The 19,142-nt window shown below is 37.2% G+C and overlaps 1 protein-coding gene across 1 annotated transcript in view; it reads right to left on the reverse strand.

Moving 5' to 3' along the window:
- The window catches only part of LOC123552142 (transient receptor potential cation channel subfamily A member 1 homolog), a 51,088-nt gene that overhangs the window by 22,542 nt on the left and 9,404 nt on the right, over window positions 1–19,142 (reverse strand). The window contains exons 5-17 of the mRNA XM_053541682.1: window positions 17,813–17,913; window positions 16,233–16,445; window positions 15,217–15,438; window positions 14,699–14,792; window positions 13,855–14,050; window positions 12,829–13,012; window positions 12,157–12,264; window positions 7,775–7,863; window positions 5,873–6,019; window positions 5,343–5,454; window positions 4,281–4,417; window positions 2,212–2,333; window positions 1,526–1,684 (exon numbers count right to left, since the gene is read on the reverse strand). Coding sequence (XP_053397657.1) covers window positions 1,526–1,684; window positions 2,212–2,333; window positions 4,281–4,417; window positions 5,343–5,454; window positions 5,873–6,019; window positions 7,775–7,863; window positions 12,157–12,264; window positions 12,829–13,012; window positions 13,855–14,050; window positions 14,699–14,792; window positions 15,217–15,438; window positions 16,233–16,445; window positions 17,813–17,913 — 1,884 coding nt within the window. The remainder of the gene's footprint in view (window positions 1–1,525; window positions 1,685–2,211; window positions 2,334–4,280; window positions 4,418–5,342; window positions 5,455–5,872; window positions 6,020–7,774; window positions 7,864–12,156; window positions 12,265–12,828; window positions 13,013–13,854; window positions 14,051–14,698; window positions 14,793–15,216; window positions 15,439–16,232; window positions 16,446–17,812; window positions 17,914–19,142) is intronic.

Genomic DNA, 19,142 nt, shown 5'->3' on the forward strand with positions numbered 1-19,142 from the left:
AACAAAAAACAAAGTCCCATAACTATGCAGAATATTTATCTAAAAGAATGTAACATGCACCATGCAGAACTAGGGTTGGTACTGATCACTTGTGTGAAGTTTCATTAAATTGTGTGTAAGGGTTTGGTAGATTAGGCATGCACAAGATTGCATATGCAGACTGTATGTACATAGTATGTTAACAAGAAACAAAGTCCCATAACTCTGCAATTTTTGTCGCTGAAAGAACCTAACATGCCCCATGCACAACTACTGTTGATACTGATCACTTGTGTGAAGTTTCATTAAATTGTGTCAAGGGGATGAGGAGAGATGGTGCGCACAAGATTGTGTCTATGTATATAGTACAGTAACAAAAAAACAAAGTCCCATAACTCTGCAAATTTTTTTTCTGAAAGAACCTAACATGCCCCATGCACAACTACTGTTGTTACTGATCACTTGTGTGAAGTTTCATTAAATTGTGTCAAGGGGATCAGGAGAGATGGTGCGCACAAGATTGTGTCTATGTATATAGTATAGTAACAAAAAAACAAAGTCCCATAACTCTGCAAATTTTTTTTCTAAAAGAACCTTACATGCTCCATGCACAACTACTGTTGGTACTGATCACTTGTGTGAAGTTTCATTAAATTGTGTCAAGGGGATGAGGAGAGATGGTGCGCACAAGATTGTGTCTATGTATATAGTACAGTAACAAAAAAACAAAGTCCCATAACTCTGCAAATTTTTTTTCTGAAAGAACCTAACATGCCCCATGCACAACTACTGTTGTTACTGATCACTTGTGTGAAGTTTCATTAAATTGTGTCAAGGGGATCAGGAGAGATGGTGCGCACAAGATTGTGTCTATGAATATAGTATAGTAACAAAAAAACAAAGTCCCATAACTCTGCAAAATTTTATTCTAAAAGAACCTAACATGCCCCATGCACAACTACTGTTGGTACTGATCACTTGTGTGAAGTTTCATTAAATTCTGTCAAGGGGATAAGGAGAGATGGAGCGCACAAGATTGCGTCTACGGACAGACAGACAGACGGACAGACAACCTGAAACCAGTATACCCCCCCTTACAATTTTGTTGTTGGGGGGTACAATAAAGCAGACATAACAGAGGGACAAACTTAAGGAAAAGAAGAATCAACCTGTAAAAATTTTGTTAGGTAACAGTTACAGGTATTTATTTTCATCTCACATGTTTGGGAACTTAGTACTTTTACAAATATTACTATCATTCAACTGGTACAATCTGCATCAAAGGGATACTATTTAGTCACTAACATAGTTCAGGTCATAGGGCAACTTTCCAGCTTTAAAGGTGGAGGAAGGCCTCAACTGCCCCTCACATTTTTTATTTCAGGCCCGGGTTGGCATCTGAGTAGACCCACCAACCTTCCCCAAGTCAACAGGATGGCCCACTAATCATATGATCACATGAGCAGGGCTTGCACCCAAGGAGGTGAAAGGAAATGATTCAAAGTCAGTGAAGCCACAGAGGTCCCACCCTAAAGAGAGACAATACCTGAGGAGGATCCTGAATCACTGCTTCCTTTCTCACTCCAGTTAAGTACCGAGTATAGATCATCGAGGAACTCGTAATTGAAGGTAATCTTGTACTTATAGCTCTCCAGGCTCTCCTTGTTGTGCTGCATACAACGATTAAACACTTCCTCTGCCACATCTGCAAAGTTAATAATACAGGATTAGAATAAACCTACATCTTATACAAGTAAAAACAGACAGATTTCTTAGTTAATGTGGGTAGTCCACTAAAGTCCAAAACCTGGAATGGATAGAAAACTTTATTTACTGCAGAACCAATGGCTGGCATCACATTTACCTGCCAAACATCTATTCTGGTAATTACTCTGCACTGAACACTAGTCAGGATATCAGCCACTACTGACTGTGAACCAACTCTAGATCACTAGTATTTTAGTTTAATCATCCTACAACTCTACTGACAGACTTATACAAATATACTGCATTTTGATCTCTAGAGATAGTTTCCAGCTGATTATTAAAAATCTTTTTTTCCCCAGCCATTTTATCCACCTGCCAAGGAATGCAATATTAGGCTTCATGCTTATGATTTAAAAAATTATATCTGGTCCAATTTCAGTCATCATTCACTCCTGTTTCTCAATTAAATGATACCATGAAATTCATAAGTCATGAAACAGCTGATCAAAAATAAAACAGGAGTACCTGGCATCTTCCTGATCAGTTTTCTCATTGGTGTATCATGTCTGTTTGTGTTCAGATCTAAAGTGTGATTGCGCAGGGCCTCTTGCCAGTAATTAGATTTGACAATACTCGTAGCAACATTCCTGTAACAGAAAAAAGTAGCATTTAACTATCTACACCTTCTTTTAAATTGAATTCATCATTCTAAAATCATATCTTCTACATGACATTATACATGCTAGGACCAAGGTTAGTAAACTGAATGTGGAGACCAGTCTCGGAATCCTGCCCTGCCATTGGTCAATTTCAAAACTGTGCATAAAAACAGCCAATAAAATACTTGGGTTTTGAGACTGGTCTCCTTAGTTTTTCAAAAATTAATATGAGCTCATTTTCTGCTTGTATACATTAAGCAAAAATTAATATGAGCTCATTTTCTGCTTGTATACATGAACCTTATGCCCATACAAGATTTCACAGAGTGTGCATGGAATCAATCCAACCAGTAAGCCAAGAGTAAAAGTGATGGTGTAGAAGGCTGATCACTACCAAATAGAATTGTAACCCGCAGGTTAGTAAAGTAGTCCAATGATAAATAGTACTAATCTTTTTTCCTTTCCTAGAGCATTCTCGGCACGCATCTTTTTTTTACCCTACAGCAATCAGTATGTATCACTTTGCATCTAAGAAATAACAATCTTTATTTTCCTTTGGCTGCTAGATTTAAAATGGCGCGTAAGAATTAATGTACAACGAAAAAGGGATTAAAAGCGACTAAAAGTATAATCAGGGTTTAGTTTAACGAAGTAGTTTTCAATCATAAAGTTTAACTCCCCTTCTTTTTGGTTTGTTCTGAGTAAAGATCAGTTCTTAATGGGAATATAGTCTCTGAAATCTGTATGCTAGAAAAGTGTGAAAACACGTTATGAAGATGAAGTGGATATTTAAGGTCAAAAAGAAAGCGGATTTAGTGGTGTAGCCTATAAGGAATACATGTTTTTCTGAAACCCCTCGAAATGAATGGAAATGCATTAATCTTTTAAGTATCATGTAACTAGGCTACACACTTTGGCTGATAAACGATTAAATTTCTGCTTTTCGAATTAATAAAATTTTCGACAGTGGACACTTAGTTATTTGGTTCATTTTGGACTGTAGAAATCTTTTCTCGCATTTTAGCACTTCAGTTGGCTAAATTTACTGAAAATTAGCTGTATTATGAAAACTGACAAACATCGTAACGATATAAATGGCTGTTCAATGTAATCACAGATTAGGTTAAAATTAAATATCTTGCACAGGCTTAAATTTTGCATAATTTTGGGTTAGGATGTTCCACTGATATAGAAATTGTCATTTCTCCCACCTTTTTCAAGATCTTGCCAGAACAAAGCAGAATCATTGGGAATATACCTTGAATGAATCAAATTTCATGAATAATCAAACAAAAAGTTTCTTAATAGCTGATCTACCAAATAAATGTGAAGCAACTAGACAGTCCACAATAGTCCAATATAATTTATAATCTTTTTCCTTCCTAGTGATTTTCTCGGAGCCAGGTCTCTTCTACTAGTTTAAAGTATGTATACATTTCATTCTAGAAAAAGGCATTTACTATTGGCTCTATAAATAATGGCGCTGAATCATACATACATTTAATTTCATCAGACAAGGATTGAAATGAAGTGAGAAAGTTGAAATCAGCGGGTTGTATTTACGAACATATTTTCTTATAAAAATTAACACCTCCTTTGTCTCTTTTTTTTTTGTAGCTGCTGTTTTTAGGAATATAAGTCTCTGAAATCTGATAGTAGAAATGTCGAAACAATGTCAATGAACGTGAGTGGAATTTACATGAAATAAAAACAGCCGGATTTAATGTGGTGTCAGCCTAGCAACAATAGTTTATTAGTTCAAGAAACATCTTGTAGAGTAGCATATTTTACTTTTAAAGACTAAAAATATTTTTACAAGTGTAGAATTTAAAACTTTATAAATCTTAGCTCTTTTTAAAAGTTACAATAACTGTTTTTCCCTAATCCAAATACTTATTATCAAAAGGTTATCATAGTCAATCATGAGTTACTTACGCATTATTATTGTCTATGGCCAGATCAAGACAGTTGTTACCATCTGAATCTCTCTGCTCAACATCAGCATCCCAGTCTATCAACAACTCCACCACATCCACATGTCCATACCTACAGGCCAAATGCAGAGGGGTTGTCTGAAATATAATATCACTGTGATCTTTGTATAATGTCTGAAATATAATATCACTGTGATCTTTGTATAATGTCTGAAATATAATACCAATGTGATCATGTGATCCTTGTATAACATCAGAAACATAATATCACTGTGATCTTTGTATAATATCTGAAATATAATATCACTGTGATCATGTGATCTTTGTATAACATCAGAAACATAATATCACTGTGATCTTTGTATAATGTCTGAAACATAATATCACTGTGATCATGATATTTGTATGTCTGAAACATAATATCACTGTGACCATGTGATCTTTGTATAATGTCTGAAACATAATATCACTGTGATCTTTGTTTAATGTCTGAAACATAATATCACTGTGATCATGATATTTGTATGTCTGAAACATAATAACACTGTGACCACGTGATCTTTGTATAATGTCTGAAAAATAATATCACTGTGACCATGTGATCTTTGTATAATGTCTGAAACATAATATCAATGTGATCATATGACCTTTGTATAATGTCTGAAACAAAATAAAACTGTGATAATGTGATCATTACAAAATGTAAATTTTCATATCTACAGACTGAAAATGAGATTAGATAATTTTTCCCTATTGCACCCTTTTCATTGTTAAAAGTTTACAATCCTTTATCATTATAAATCATTTGAGTATTATAAAACAATCAGAATCGCTTAACCTTTAGCCTGCTGGTGGCAAGTGATTCTGCCTTTGCGACCAGTGCAGACCAAGATCAGCCAACTTGGTCTGCACTTTTCGCTATTCAGTTAGTAAATTTTCAGTGAACACCCCTTTGAAAAAAAAGTGGTACTGCCCAAATGAATGATGGACCAGACCATTTTAGATATATAGCAGGGTAAAGGTTAATGAATCTGACCAATGGATAAGACTATGTGAGGCATACTTTTGCTTTGTCCATAGGATCTATAGGAGAGTCCGCCTCTAACAGAACTTTAGCTGTCTTCATCCAGCCCTTAGCCGCAGCACAATCTAGTGGTGTCCACAGACTCACATTCCTGAATAGTGACAAGAACATATCATTCTGCTCAATATGCATTTTGCACAAAACTTTACTACAAACATTTAGAATGCATTTGGTTCTAAGATATATGAAAATATGTTTATGGTATTTGCTACAATTTAACAAAGCATTGGGTAGAATTCTGAATAAAACAACTGATTGCAACACTGACTCTTGCTTTTATGCTGGTCCAGTTATTTCACCTACCAAGATGCATTTAAAGAGTTCAATTAAAAAGTGTTAACAGGCATTCTGGAAATTATGCATGCCTTTGTAATACTTAATAAATTTTTTTATAAACATTACGTCTTTGCATTTTTCCAGTGGTATTAAGGACAATTTCCTCTTTTAACTATAGACAGAAACTTGAATATGAACATTTTGTGGAGGAATAGTCTGGAATTTAAACATACCTAGCAGCTACATCAGCTCCAAACTCAATGAGTACCTCAGCAACCTTCGCATGACCTGCCAATGCTGCTAAATGAAGTGCTGTGTTGGAATTTTCATCTTCATCATTTACAGCATTCTTGTCTTGGGAAACAATCTCACGCACAATACTAAGAAAGACGAAATAAGGAAAATTGCACCAACAAACTTAATATATGTAAAAATCCAACCAAACAAACCAACTAACATACTATATTTGAGCTATATTGCGATAGTCTGGTCATGTAAATTATTAGATAATGAATTCACAAACACTACTGGAAGACATAAATCAAGCAAACCCTACTGGAAGACACTAATCAAGCAAACCCTACTGGAAGCCACTAATCAAGCAAACCCTACTGGAAGGCATAAATCAAACCAACCCTACTGGAAGACATAAATCAAGCAAACCCTACTGGAAGACACTAATCAAGCAAACCCTACTGGAAGACACTAATCAAACCAACCCTACTGGAAGGCATAAATCAAGCAAACCCTACTGGAAGACACTAATCAAACCAACCCTACTGGAAGACATAAATCAAGCAAACCCTACTGGAAGACATAAATCAAGCAAACCCTACTGGAAGACACTAATCAAGCAAACCCTACTGGAAGGCATAAATCAAACCAACCCTACTGGAAGACATAAATCAAGCAAACCCTACTGGAAGACACTAATCAAACCAACCCTACTGGAAGGCATAAATCAAGCCAACCCTACTGGAAGGCATAAAATCAAACCAACCCTACTGGAAGACATAAATCAAGCAAACCCTACTGGAAGACACTAATCAAACCAACCCTACTGGAAGGCATAAATCAAGCAAACCCTACTGGAAGACACTAATCAAACCAACCCTACTGGAAGGCATAAATCAAACCAACCCTACTGGAAGACATAAATCAAACCAACAATACCTGAAGAAATAAATCAAACAGCCAGCTGTCAAAAGGACTGGGCGTTGCACTCGACATTCCGTCTCAATGAACCTGAGGTTTGCACACAACACTACAACACATAGAGGTGAACATTTATGCCAAAGAAAAAAAGATAGCTCCATACTTATCATAGTTACAGCCTGGACAAGCTCTGAAATGACCTTTGACCCCTAACTGTGACCTTGACCTTTGAGACAGGAACCTGGGGTTTGCACATGACACTTCGTCTCATTGAGTTAAACATTCATGTCAAATATAAACAAGATTCCTCAATGCATGTAAAAAAGGTTATGGCCCTGACAAGATCTGACATGACCTTTGATCTCCAACTGTGACCCTGGCCTTTGAGATAGGAACCTGGTCTAAGTTATGATCCGGACAAACAAATCCGGACGGACGTATGCATGCACACACAACCCACGCACATACACCGAACAGCCATTTGGGCAACTATGTCTTCACTTCTGCAAGCGGGCTCGACAAAAACATCTGAAGCAGTGCAGCAATGGTAAATCATTACCTTTGCTGTGAAAAAAGTTACAACATTTTGCCAAAAACTATTTTCATTTTCTACTTTAGTGTTTAAGTGCACGGAAAGTAAACTAATTGATATCTGTGCCTGGGAAAGTACTTGCTTGAGGCAAGAGTTGTCGATCTTTGCAAATGCAGGTATAAAATAGATATCAGAACTTCAAGTATTAATGTAAACAAAACTTTCATAAAATTCACATTTCTAAAAGAAGTTTTGGTTATCTGACAGACTACCTGAAGGACGAAGAAATAAATTTCTAGACTTCATTTAATGTGTTTCTGTCTTTGAAAATTTTAGGTTCTATCACTACATCATGAAATAGACCTTTCAGTCAAAACAACAAAACTTCATGCTTATGAAATAAAACAATTTCACAGTTTTAAGTGTTTAATTTTTGCAAAGCACCTACTTTGTTCTACCAAACTTGGCAGCAAGATGTAGTGGTGTCTGTTCTTCCTCATTCTTACTTTCCATGTCCCCTCCATTCTTTAACAAACACTAAAATACAGAAATTAATAAACTCATGAAATATTTCCACTATAATGTTATACATTACCTTTACTAAAAGCAAAGGTAAGTACTTTTAATGAGAGGATGAAGTTCTGTTCCAACACTAAAACTCAGATCCGTTGTAAGAAATATTACCAAATTATCTTGTTATCTCACTGTAAACAAATACTGGAATTTTTGCATATTCCTCCTTTTCAGTAAGTAAAAATCAAAAATAAAAATATTGTAATCAATTAAGTCACTGAAATTCTGATATTTATTCTTGCATATGGTTAGCATTGTAGGTAGACAGGCAATGAGGAGATCTGAGCTGATCATGTGCTGTGACAATTTTCTCCATGCTAATTTGACAAATGACAACAAAGTCCAACTTGTGCTAGCAGTCATCTTTCAAAAGCAGACACTGTAAGCTGTAATTAATGGTCACTTTGAATTTTCCCAAACAGATTGCATTAAATGACCAACTGCTTCATGGATTTTTTCCAATATCTACTAAAACCTGAAACACATTCTACATACTTTGACCTAACTGTATAAAAATATATCATGGTTTCCAAGAAAATACCTGTACTCCCAAAGAAATCACCACTTGCTTCAATATGCCTTAAGTAGCCAGTTTGGCTCTTCCCCTATTTATTTGCTTAAAACAGATATAACTCTATGTCCAAGCCATTCAATTTTCTTGTAAGATTCTATGGAGAACAAGAGCTCGCCGAACACGAAATGCCCCCCTTGATGCATTCAGTAATTGCACAAGGAACAGAAATTATTTGCTCACTGTAAACAAAAATTCTACTGTTCTGATTCAATGTGACATTGATAGGGATTTTTCTAGAGCAGAATAGCAGGGCGCAGCGCCCTGCCCATTTTGAGCGCCGCCCTTCTGCCCGAAATCGCCGCCCTTTTGCCTTTCTTCAGCGCCCCTTTGCCCTTTTAGCACCGCCCCTTTGACCATTAATTAAGTATTTCTAAACGAACTGCCCATCAATCATCTGTCAAAATACCATCCCAGATAATTGTCAATCGATACGAAGTTATGACACCACCGACTATACACAGGTGCTGTGTATTTGCCCAAGGCATGTATGCAGTATCGGTATGCATACGACGACCGACCGAATCGTAACAAACAACAATTAGATAGGTCAGCAATTAAAGCAAACTGCGAAACAGATTAAAAAAGGAGAAAAAACATCTTAAAACAAAGTCTGCTGCTTATTAAATACTGATTAAAGGCCAGTAATTATCGGCAATTAGCGTGGCACCTCGTGTCAATTTTGTTGTTCACAGTTTGATCTCGACTGAAGATAACAGTCGATCTTTAATTAGTATCACCGCCTATCAGAATATTTATGATTGTGTTATATCTATTTCATCAAAATACTTAGTATTAAATTTTTCTATGATATTAATTTTTGTTTAAAAGAAAATAAACCACTCGATCTTTTACAGAACGTAACGGCAATCTCAGAATTTAGCGTAGACAGTCAGCACGTAGAGTAGTTTCCCTTTACCTAAATGGCGAAAATCGTAAACAAAGCTATTTTGTTAAATTTGTAGTTTGGAAAATTGTCTACACCTTTGCATTAATATGCACCCACGATTCGGTGGGGGGGGGGGGGGGGGGGGGGCCGGGGGCGGGGGGGGGGTGTCCGGGGTAAAAAAGATTGTGCATTTATACACGAATATGTTCAGTAATATAATGAATGTATAATGACAAATTTGCACCAGAATTATTAAATTATTCGATAGTATCTTTATGGTATATTTCTAATCAAGAAAACTTTCCAGACAAAAATAATGTATGCAAACATAAAACAAACTGCATGTATCTATAAATGATAAACATGTTATATAGACAAACAGGTATTAATGTTTTTCTGACATTCAGATTCATTGCAAATCTTTCTGTAGTACCTTACAATGTAGACATTACAACAAAACCATGGAAATCTACCTTATGATTTTCGAAGACAAAGGTATGCAACGCGCAAAATGCACCCTGCCCCTTTTTAGCAGCACCCTGCCCTTTTTAGAGGTCTAGAAAAATCCCTAATTGACCTCTGACCTATTGACATCAAAATCAACTGGGGTCATCTGCTGGTCATGATCAACCTCCCTAATAAGTTTTCCAAGCGTTCTAAAGGTATCGTCTGGAAAGGGTTTAACTGTTCCGGGTCAATGTGACCTTGACCTTTAGCCTACAGACCTCAAAATCTATAGGGGCCTGATCTACAGGTCATGACCAACCTCCCTATCATGTTTCATGATCCTAGGCCCAAGCGTTCTCAAGTTATTGTCTGGAAACGGTTTAAATGTTCCGGGTCACTGTAACCTTGACCTTTAACCTACTGACCTTAAAATCAATAGGGGTCATCTGCTGGTCATGATGAACCTCTCTATCATCTTTCATGACCCTTGGCCCAAGCGTTCTCAAGTTATCGTCCAGAAACCGTTTAAATGTTCCTGGCCAATCTGACCTTGAACTTTGACCAAATGACCTCAAAATCAATAGGGGTCATCTCACTCATCTGCTGGTCATGATCAATCTTTCTATTGATTTTCCTGATCCTAGGCCCAAGCGTTCTTGAGTTATCGCCCGGAAACTTTTTACTGTTCCTGGTCACTGTGACCTTGACCTTTGACCTACTGACCTCAAAATCAATAAGTGTCATCTGCTGGTCATAACCAACCTCCCTATCAACTTTCACGATCCTAGGCCCAAGCAATCTTGAGTTATCATCCGGAAACCGTTTTACTGTTCCGGGTCACTGTGACCTTGAACTTTGACATACTGATCTCAAAATCAATAGGGGTCATCTGCTGGTCATGATCAACCTCCCTATCAAATTTCATGATCCTAGGCCCAAGCGTTCTTGAGTTATCATCCGGAAACCGTTTTACTGTTCAGGGTCACTGTGACCTTGACCTTTGACATACAGATCTCAAAATCAATAGGGGTCATCTGCAGGTGATGACCAACCTTCTATCAACTTTCATGATCTTAGGCCTAAGCGTTCTTGAGTCCGGAAATGGATTGGTCTACATACAGACCAACAGACAGACAGACCGACATTTGCAAAACAATATACCCCTCCTTCTTGGAAGAGGGGCATAATAACTTAATGCCTGTACTGAATAAAGGAACATCGGTTGGGTCAAATGACCACTACAGTAGAGCCTAAATAATGCTGAAAACAAGAGCTGTCTCCGTAGGATGACACATGCCCCCGATGGCACTTTGAATGAATAGTTATGGCCGATGTTAGAGTTTAGGACCTTTGACCTACGGAGATGGGTCTTGCGTGCGACTCGTCTTACTGTGTCACACATTCATGCATAGTTATTTTAAAATCCATGCATGAATGACAAAGATATGGACCGGACATGCCCATCAATGCACTATCATGAAAAATGATCTTTAACGTCTAAGTGTGACCTTGACCTTTGAGCTACGGACCTGGGTCTTGCGTGTGACACGTCGTCTTATTGTGGTACACATTCATGCCAAGTTATTTGAAAATCCATCCATCGATGACAAAGATATGGACCGGACACGCCCATCAATGCACTATCCTTTAACGTCTAAGTGTGACCTTGACCTTTGAGCTACGGACCTGGGTCTTGCGCACTGCACGTCGTCTTACTGTGGTACACATTCATGCAAAGTTATTTGAAAATCCATCCATCGATGACAAAGATATGGACCGGACACGCCTATCAATGCACTTTTCTTTAACGTCTAAGTGTGACCTTGACCTTTGAGCTACGGACCTGGGTCTTGTGCACTGCACGTCGTCTTACTGTGGTACACATTCATGCCAAGTTATTTGAAAATCCATCCATCGATGACAAAGATATGGACCAGACACGCCCATCAATGCACTATCCTTTAACGTCTAAGTGTGACCTTGACCTTTGAGCTACGGACCTGGGTCTTGCGCACTGCACGTCGTCTTACTGTGGTACACATTCATGCCAAATTATTTGAAAATCTATCCATTGATGACAAAGATATGGACCGGACACGCCCATCAATGCACTATCCTTTAACGTCTAAGTGTGACCTTGACCTTTGAGCTACGGACCTGGGTCTTGCGCACTGCACGTCGTCTTACTGTGGTACACATTCATGCCAAGTTATTTGAAAATCCATCCATCGATGACAAAGATATGGACCGGACACGAAAATTGCAGACAGACCGACAGACAGACAGACGGTTCAAAAACTATATGCCTCCCTTCGGGGGCATAAAAATAGCATTAAATTATTTATCTTACCCTGACAATTGGAAGGTATCCCTTCATGGCTGCAATGTGTAACGGATCGTTATCATACCTATCGCTGACATTAACCAAGCTTCGGACCTCCTCGTACTTCATGAGAGTCTGAAACACAAACAGGAAACAATGTACAGCTGAAATACCTGGTTGTCACAAGTCGTTCAGAAGGTAAAGAGGAAAACAAGCTAGATAAATCACTGTATTCCAATACAGTTCTAGGCCAGATATAGCCAGTGTCTAACAGGATCTGACAACATCATTTAGATTTGTCATCTTGTGATGAACCAATATAAGAAAAAACATCCGAGATCCACAGGCAGTTCAGCAGGTAATCAAGACACTTTAATAAATACCGAAGCCAATGTCAGCTTTAAAGTTTAAAACCACAGCTTTTTTACATTTTTTTTCATGTACCCTAATTACCAGGTTACATATCTACATACAAGCTTTCTTCACTGAAAAGAATCCAGATTCTACCAGTATTATTTTAGGTCATTGTAACATTTTCTGCTTTCATCAGCTAAGTAAATAAACTAAATAAATATCAGCCATTACCTACTGCACCAGATGATGCCTGAAGTTCATTCATCCGTAACAACATATCTGTTAATGAAGGTAAGCATCAGCAGCAAACAGAAATTTATACTTGTACCTATCTGCATACTTTACCTCTAACGCATTCAGCTGGTTTTCTTCTGCAGCAAGGAATATTGCAGTCTTGTCATTTTTATCCACAGCTGCAATGTCAGCCTCCTTCTGAATGAGTAGATCAACAGTGGGGGCACGGCCATATACACTGGCCAATAGGAGAGGAGTATAGTTCTCCTCATCTCTACGTTCAATGTCAGCTTCTCTGTAAATATATAATATAACCGATAACAGATAATCTATGAAAGACAAGTGAAGGAGGTCCTGCCAGGAAATACAAAGTCCACTTCATGTTATGCGTTACTGAAAAGAAAAGGAAATTACAATCCTTAAACATCCTTAATAGAAACAGACATTTCACCTCTTTTTTTGTTGGATTTTAACGTCGCACCCTGGGTAGAACCAAGGACCTTCTGTAAGCCAGCTGGATGGCTTCCTCACATGAAGAATTCAACATCCCAAGTGAGACTCGAACCCACATCGGTGAGGGGCAAGTGATTCGAAGTCAGCGACCTTAACCACTCGGCCATGGAGGCCCCTTGACTTTCACCTCTAGTCATTGTGAATGTTTGACCTCTAATTAACACCTTGACCTATGTAGTCTTGGTCTAGCATGTCATACACAATCTTGTAAAGGTGAAAACCGATAGAAAGTTGTTTTTTTTTTTAAATTTGCCCAAGTATGGCAAGTTATTGACCAATAATGAAGCAAATTCATCTAATTACAGAGGTAAAGAGAAAAAATATATTTAATGAATTAAGTCATGTCCCTTTATTTTTAAAAGTTGACTTCCTCTGAATTTAGTATTACAAAATAACTTATACTTACTGAACTAAAATACTGTATAATTAAGCAAATTTCTAAGCCAACAATATCTTTCATATTGTGTGACATTTTACATATGTGACAAGTTCTACATATCTTTTTCAACCAATGGCAAGGACTTGAGCAAACATGGTAGAGGGCCATCCAAGGAACATACATCCTTCCTTTAGCAGATAATCAAATAAAATAATAATACTATCACCCTTATCAAGAGTAATTACCTGTCAACAAGAAACTCAACCACCTGGACATGATTATACTGGCAGGCCTTGTGTAGGGGAGTGGCCTGTTCATTATTGAGAGCGTCAATACGTGCGTTATGCTCCACAAGAAGACGTACAATTCGTAGATCTCCGTTCACTGCCGCAAGATGTAGAGGGTACATGTAGATGTTGTTGGGAGTGTTTACATCCGCTCCTACAAATTGTTCAAATTGTAAATATCTTATCCCAATCAAATTATTAAAGGGGATGTTCTCCAATTTCACTCTTATGAGATTATTTTTTCAAAATATATAACAATGACCACTGGTTGTAATTTTTTGTCTCCCTGTGCTTGGACTCAGTGTTGTTATATTTTCTGGTCCACTGGAATCATAGAGAACATTTATTTTTACTGTGATAAAATTCCACTAAAGCCAGTGTTATGGGGCAGGGGTGTTGTTCATTTCATTACTTTTATGAACAAACTAAGTTTGCTACCATGTTGCGCGGTTGCATTCTATGCTTCCGAGGGACCTTTTCACAGGTTTTATTGTAATACTGCTCTAATAAACCACACAGAGAATGATAGATTTAGAACCATTTTGCACAAAACATTGACATAAATCTTAGTATTTATTTTCCAAGTTTAAAAAACATAGTCATTAGACCAGTCTCAAAACTGGTATCTGAATGGTAACTTTTCAGCCCATTCTGGACACTGACCAACGGCACGGCAGCATTTCTGGGATTGGTCTCCAAAATCATACTTATAACTTTGCATCCTGGTCTATTAACATGGGATGCTGGGGAATGGAAAAAACATACTGACACTAAAGTTACTGAGTGTAGTAAATGACCTTACTTTTTTCAAGACAAAGCTTGACAACTTCATAATGTCCATTTTCCACAGCAAGGCTAAGACAAGTGTTCCCATCTACATCCTTGTCTGTAACCATCTGTAATACAAATACTTATCTCTATAAATCATTTTCTTTCCTTGTTAGTTTACTCTTAACTTCCAATTCTTTACAAGATTTCAGTTCATTGGAAGTCTGAACTTTCATGACATACATAGCTCTCTGGCTTCTAAAAATGTCAGAAATTTGAACTTTTAGTTTATTATAGTGTTCATGTTGTTTATTTGCTCTGTTTATACTTGTCAGTTTCATATTAAATTTTGAAAACTTCCAGCAATATAGGTTTTACATGTAACAATCTTAATGCAAAAATTCAGTTACACTGATCTATCATAAGCGAAGTCAAAGCATAGTAAACTTCATTTTCATTCTGAGGATAATAGTTTATGATTCATGTCTTACAATGATTAACACAGTCCATTCATTTTGGAAAACAAAAACACTTAAATGAGCCAAAGCATACCTCTTGTATAGTAACCCATCCACCGGAACTTTTTGCGGCAGCCTTAAACAGTTTCTTCACGACCTGTACATTACCCTCAGTACAGGCTGCTAGCAATGGAGTGGTATCCTCATCATCCTTACATCGTAGATTTGCTCCCGAGTCAATCAACATACGTACGATGTTTGTCTGACGGTGAGAGGCAGCCATATGTAGAGCTGTCATACCCTGTTTGTCTGTTGCCTGTTGGTTAGTAAATTCTCCTTTTAACCCTTATTATGCAGGACACGATAGATTCTGCCTTTGCGACCAGTGTTGATCATGATCAGCCTGCACATACGTGCAGTCTAATCAAGATCTTCACGGATTGCCGTTCAGTCAGTATTTTTTTTTTGAAAGTACCCCTTATAACAGTTAATGGAAATGTTCAATTTGAAAGATAGACAAGCTCATTATAGAAATTTAACAGGTTAGGTTTGATGTTAGAAGTATGAACCATGATTCAGAATATTATAGATTCCTTATATTTTTTTCTTTATAAACAGCTAAGCTAAAGCAGGACATTTAATTTCAACGACAAAAATAAAGCACGCCTTACAAACCATTCAAATAAAATGACATAATATTTTTCATTTCAACAAATGTCTTATCAAGATACTGTCTGCATTAACTTGAATAGCTATCAACATAACTGAAATTTTCTGAGAAAACAAATTGATTACAAAATTAAATTTTTTCTTTTAACTATTTCTGCCATATTTTTAAATAGCAGCACTGGATATAAATATGATATGAGCCGTGCCATGAGAAAACCAACATAGTGGGTATGCGACCATCATGGATCCAGACCAGCCTGCGCATCCGCGCAGTCTGGTCAGGCTCCATGCTGTTCACTTTTAAAGCCTATTGGAATTGGAGAAACTATTAGCGAACAGCATGGATCCTGACCAGACTGCGCGGATGCGCAGGCTGGTCTGGATCCATGCTGGTCGCATACCCATTATGTTGGTTTTCCCATGGCATGGCTCATATAGTACCTCAATCTGCAATTGTTTGTATGTGAGAAGTTCCCTTGTAGCCACTTCATTTCCTCTCATACATGCATAATGAAGGGGCGTTTGCCCGTAGATGTCACGTTCGTTGATATCTGCCCTTTTACTGATAAGGTAATGAATTACGCTAGACTGTGATGCCAATTCTTCCGCTGTATCACTCACTTTCATACCTCCATTAGCCTGCTCTTCAGTCCCCTGAAACACATTTATATCTAAATATGACCACATGAACATGGTTCTTTCAGAATGTATAACTGCATTAAATCATTATTTCGTCAGTTCTAAAGCAGTAATATGGATAATTCTTACAGTGTATGCACAACAAGGCGAAATTTAACATATTAAGTAAAAAGTTGCACAGTGGAAACTTGGGCATATGTTTCAAAGGCAAATGCTGATGAATATAGACTCTGGTGGCAAAATTCAGTGTTAAAACCATACACCCTAGGCACAGTGTGTAATATCAATGGAAAAGACGTTAACTATTACATGTACATAATAGTAAATGATTTCATTAAATATCACACTAGATGTTCAACTTTTCCATGAATTGTATATTTTCAAGACATGGCTTGATCATCCAGATCAATACAAAGCAGGGAAGATTGCGCTTCTTTAACAGTCCTTTTGGGGAGGTTTCTTCTTTGTATTGACGTATCAGACTGTGTTGTTCGAATATCCTAAAGTTTCGGGTACAATTTTTGCGGATTTTCGCCTATGACAGTTGTATTTTTGAAAACTTTTCAAGTATTTCAATTGAAATAGCCTAGCTACTACTTGCTGGAGATGGACCTGACAATATCAATGGTTCAGCATGTTCTGCTAGCGTCCATATTACTTGACTAAAAAGTTAAATATGTTTGTCAATTTTCTTTTTTGCTATTCGGAAATGTTTTTTTCTTTCAAAATTAAATCATTTATATGTAAACAATCACGTCTGGAAAACTGAAGTACCTCAATTATGCTATTTTTAAGAGCCCTTGCTTGTGACTCTGTGGACTGAGGACCGTCATGGGAGGTAACAAGTCACAGATTGGGACTAGGTTTACAGGTGATAAGATTTGTACATGACAATTTGTATACTGAAATTGTATAGCTGGGCACCAAGATATCTAAGTCGAGCAGTGTGCCCAACTGTAAGGGCAATAATCACCAATGTTTAACCTGAAGCAGTTTTGCACACATTTTTTGAAGTATCTAGGACCGAAGTCGGTTTGGTTTACGAAACATACTACCGATAATTACTTCTAATGAAGTTGATTTCTCTCATTTAGTCTGTACGGAAATTATCAATGACCATTTTACTTTTTAGAGAAACTTGCCCCATCTGACAACCACCTTTAAACCATTACTTGTCCGGACCTCAGTTAACTTGTCCCAGACAAGCGTTAATGTCTCGCCCTGCCATATTTATCATGTAAATAGACGTTATATATTATACTTTACATCTTAAGCAGGGTTATGTTGTATTTTGTATACAGAAGTTATACTGTATATATATATATATATATATATATATATATATATATATATATATATATATATATATATATCAAGCTTACTTCTTCATCATCATCCTCGGGTTTCATCTTCTTACCCTCACGTTTGAATCTAGCAGCATAGTGCAGTGGTGTCAGGCCTTCTTCATCTCTTGCATTTATATCTGGGTGGACAATGTGCAAATTATTAATACATACAGTTTATCAGAAATTCCAGATTAAAGATTTAAAACAATCCTCCCTTAGGAAATGTGTTACAAATCTAAAACACAGTATGGACCTGTGTACTGGCACTACAACAACAAATTGTCTCACTCAAAACATTCTTAGCTGAACTAAGCACATGGCTAACAATGATGACCTGTCTGAGGTAACAGAATGTGTTATTTATCTATTGTATCAGTTTCAAGAAAGCTGTGACTTTAACCTTTGACCCAAATAACCAGAAATACTATAGGAGTTACCTACTGACCAAAAACAGGAATGCTATTAAGTATGATAGATATACACCCAAGAATTTTCGAGCTTTATGTCCAAAATCATGCTTAGTCATAAGGTCACTTTGACCTTTAAACTCCTGACCCCAAAACCAATCGAGGTCATCTACGTACTAGAGACAACAAGAGCACTGCAATGTGGAGCAATATACGCCTGAAGGTATCTTTGTTAGTTAGGTTAACTGGGACCAGATGATGTTGCTTAGTAAACACTGGTTATAATTTTATATTGTGATAATATATGTCATGACTAAAATAGGCGAACACGAAGTAAGTCATATGACCTTTGACCCCTAAATGTGACCTTGACCTTGAAGCGAGCAATTCAAAACATGCCCTCTGCATATCGCCTCGATGTGGTGAACATTTGTGCCAAGTTTCTTTAAAATCCTTCATGCAGTTTAAGAGTTACAGAGCGGACACGAAACAAAGTCATATAACCTTTGACGGCTAAGTGTGACCTTGACCTTAAAGTGAGTTGTCCCAAACATACGCTCTGCACATAGTCTCCATGTGGTGATTATTTGTGCCAAGTTTCTTCAAAATCCTCCAAGTAGTTTAAGCATTACAGAGCGACATGAAATAAGTCATATGACCTTTGACCCCTAAGTGTGACCTTGACCTTGAAGCAAGCCATCCAAAACATGCGCTCCGCATGTTGTCTCGATGTGGTGAACATTTAGTGATAAACCAATGGTAATCATGAGTTGTATTGATTGTGATATGACAGCGTCAGAACGGCGCTGGGCCGTCATTTTGGTAGTGACGTTGCCTACGAGACGATGAATAAATATTGTGTATGTTCCGAAATCTGTAATTTAAATATTCACATTTGATATGTTAATATCAGTCATATTTTCAAAATTTAGCAAATGGGACCAGAAATATAGATGTTA

The sequence above is a fragment of the Mercenaria mercenaria genome, chromosome 4 (assembly GCF_021730395.1).
Source record: "Mercenaria mercenaria strain notata chromosome 4, MADL_Memer_1, whole genome shotgun sequence".
Taxonomy (NCBI): Eukaryota; Metazoa; Mollusca; class Bivalvia; order Venerida; family Veneridae; genus Mercenaria; species Mercenaria mercenaria.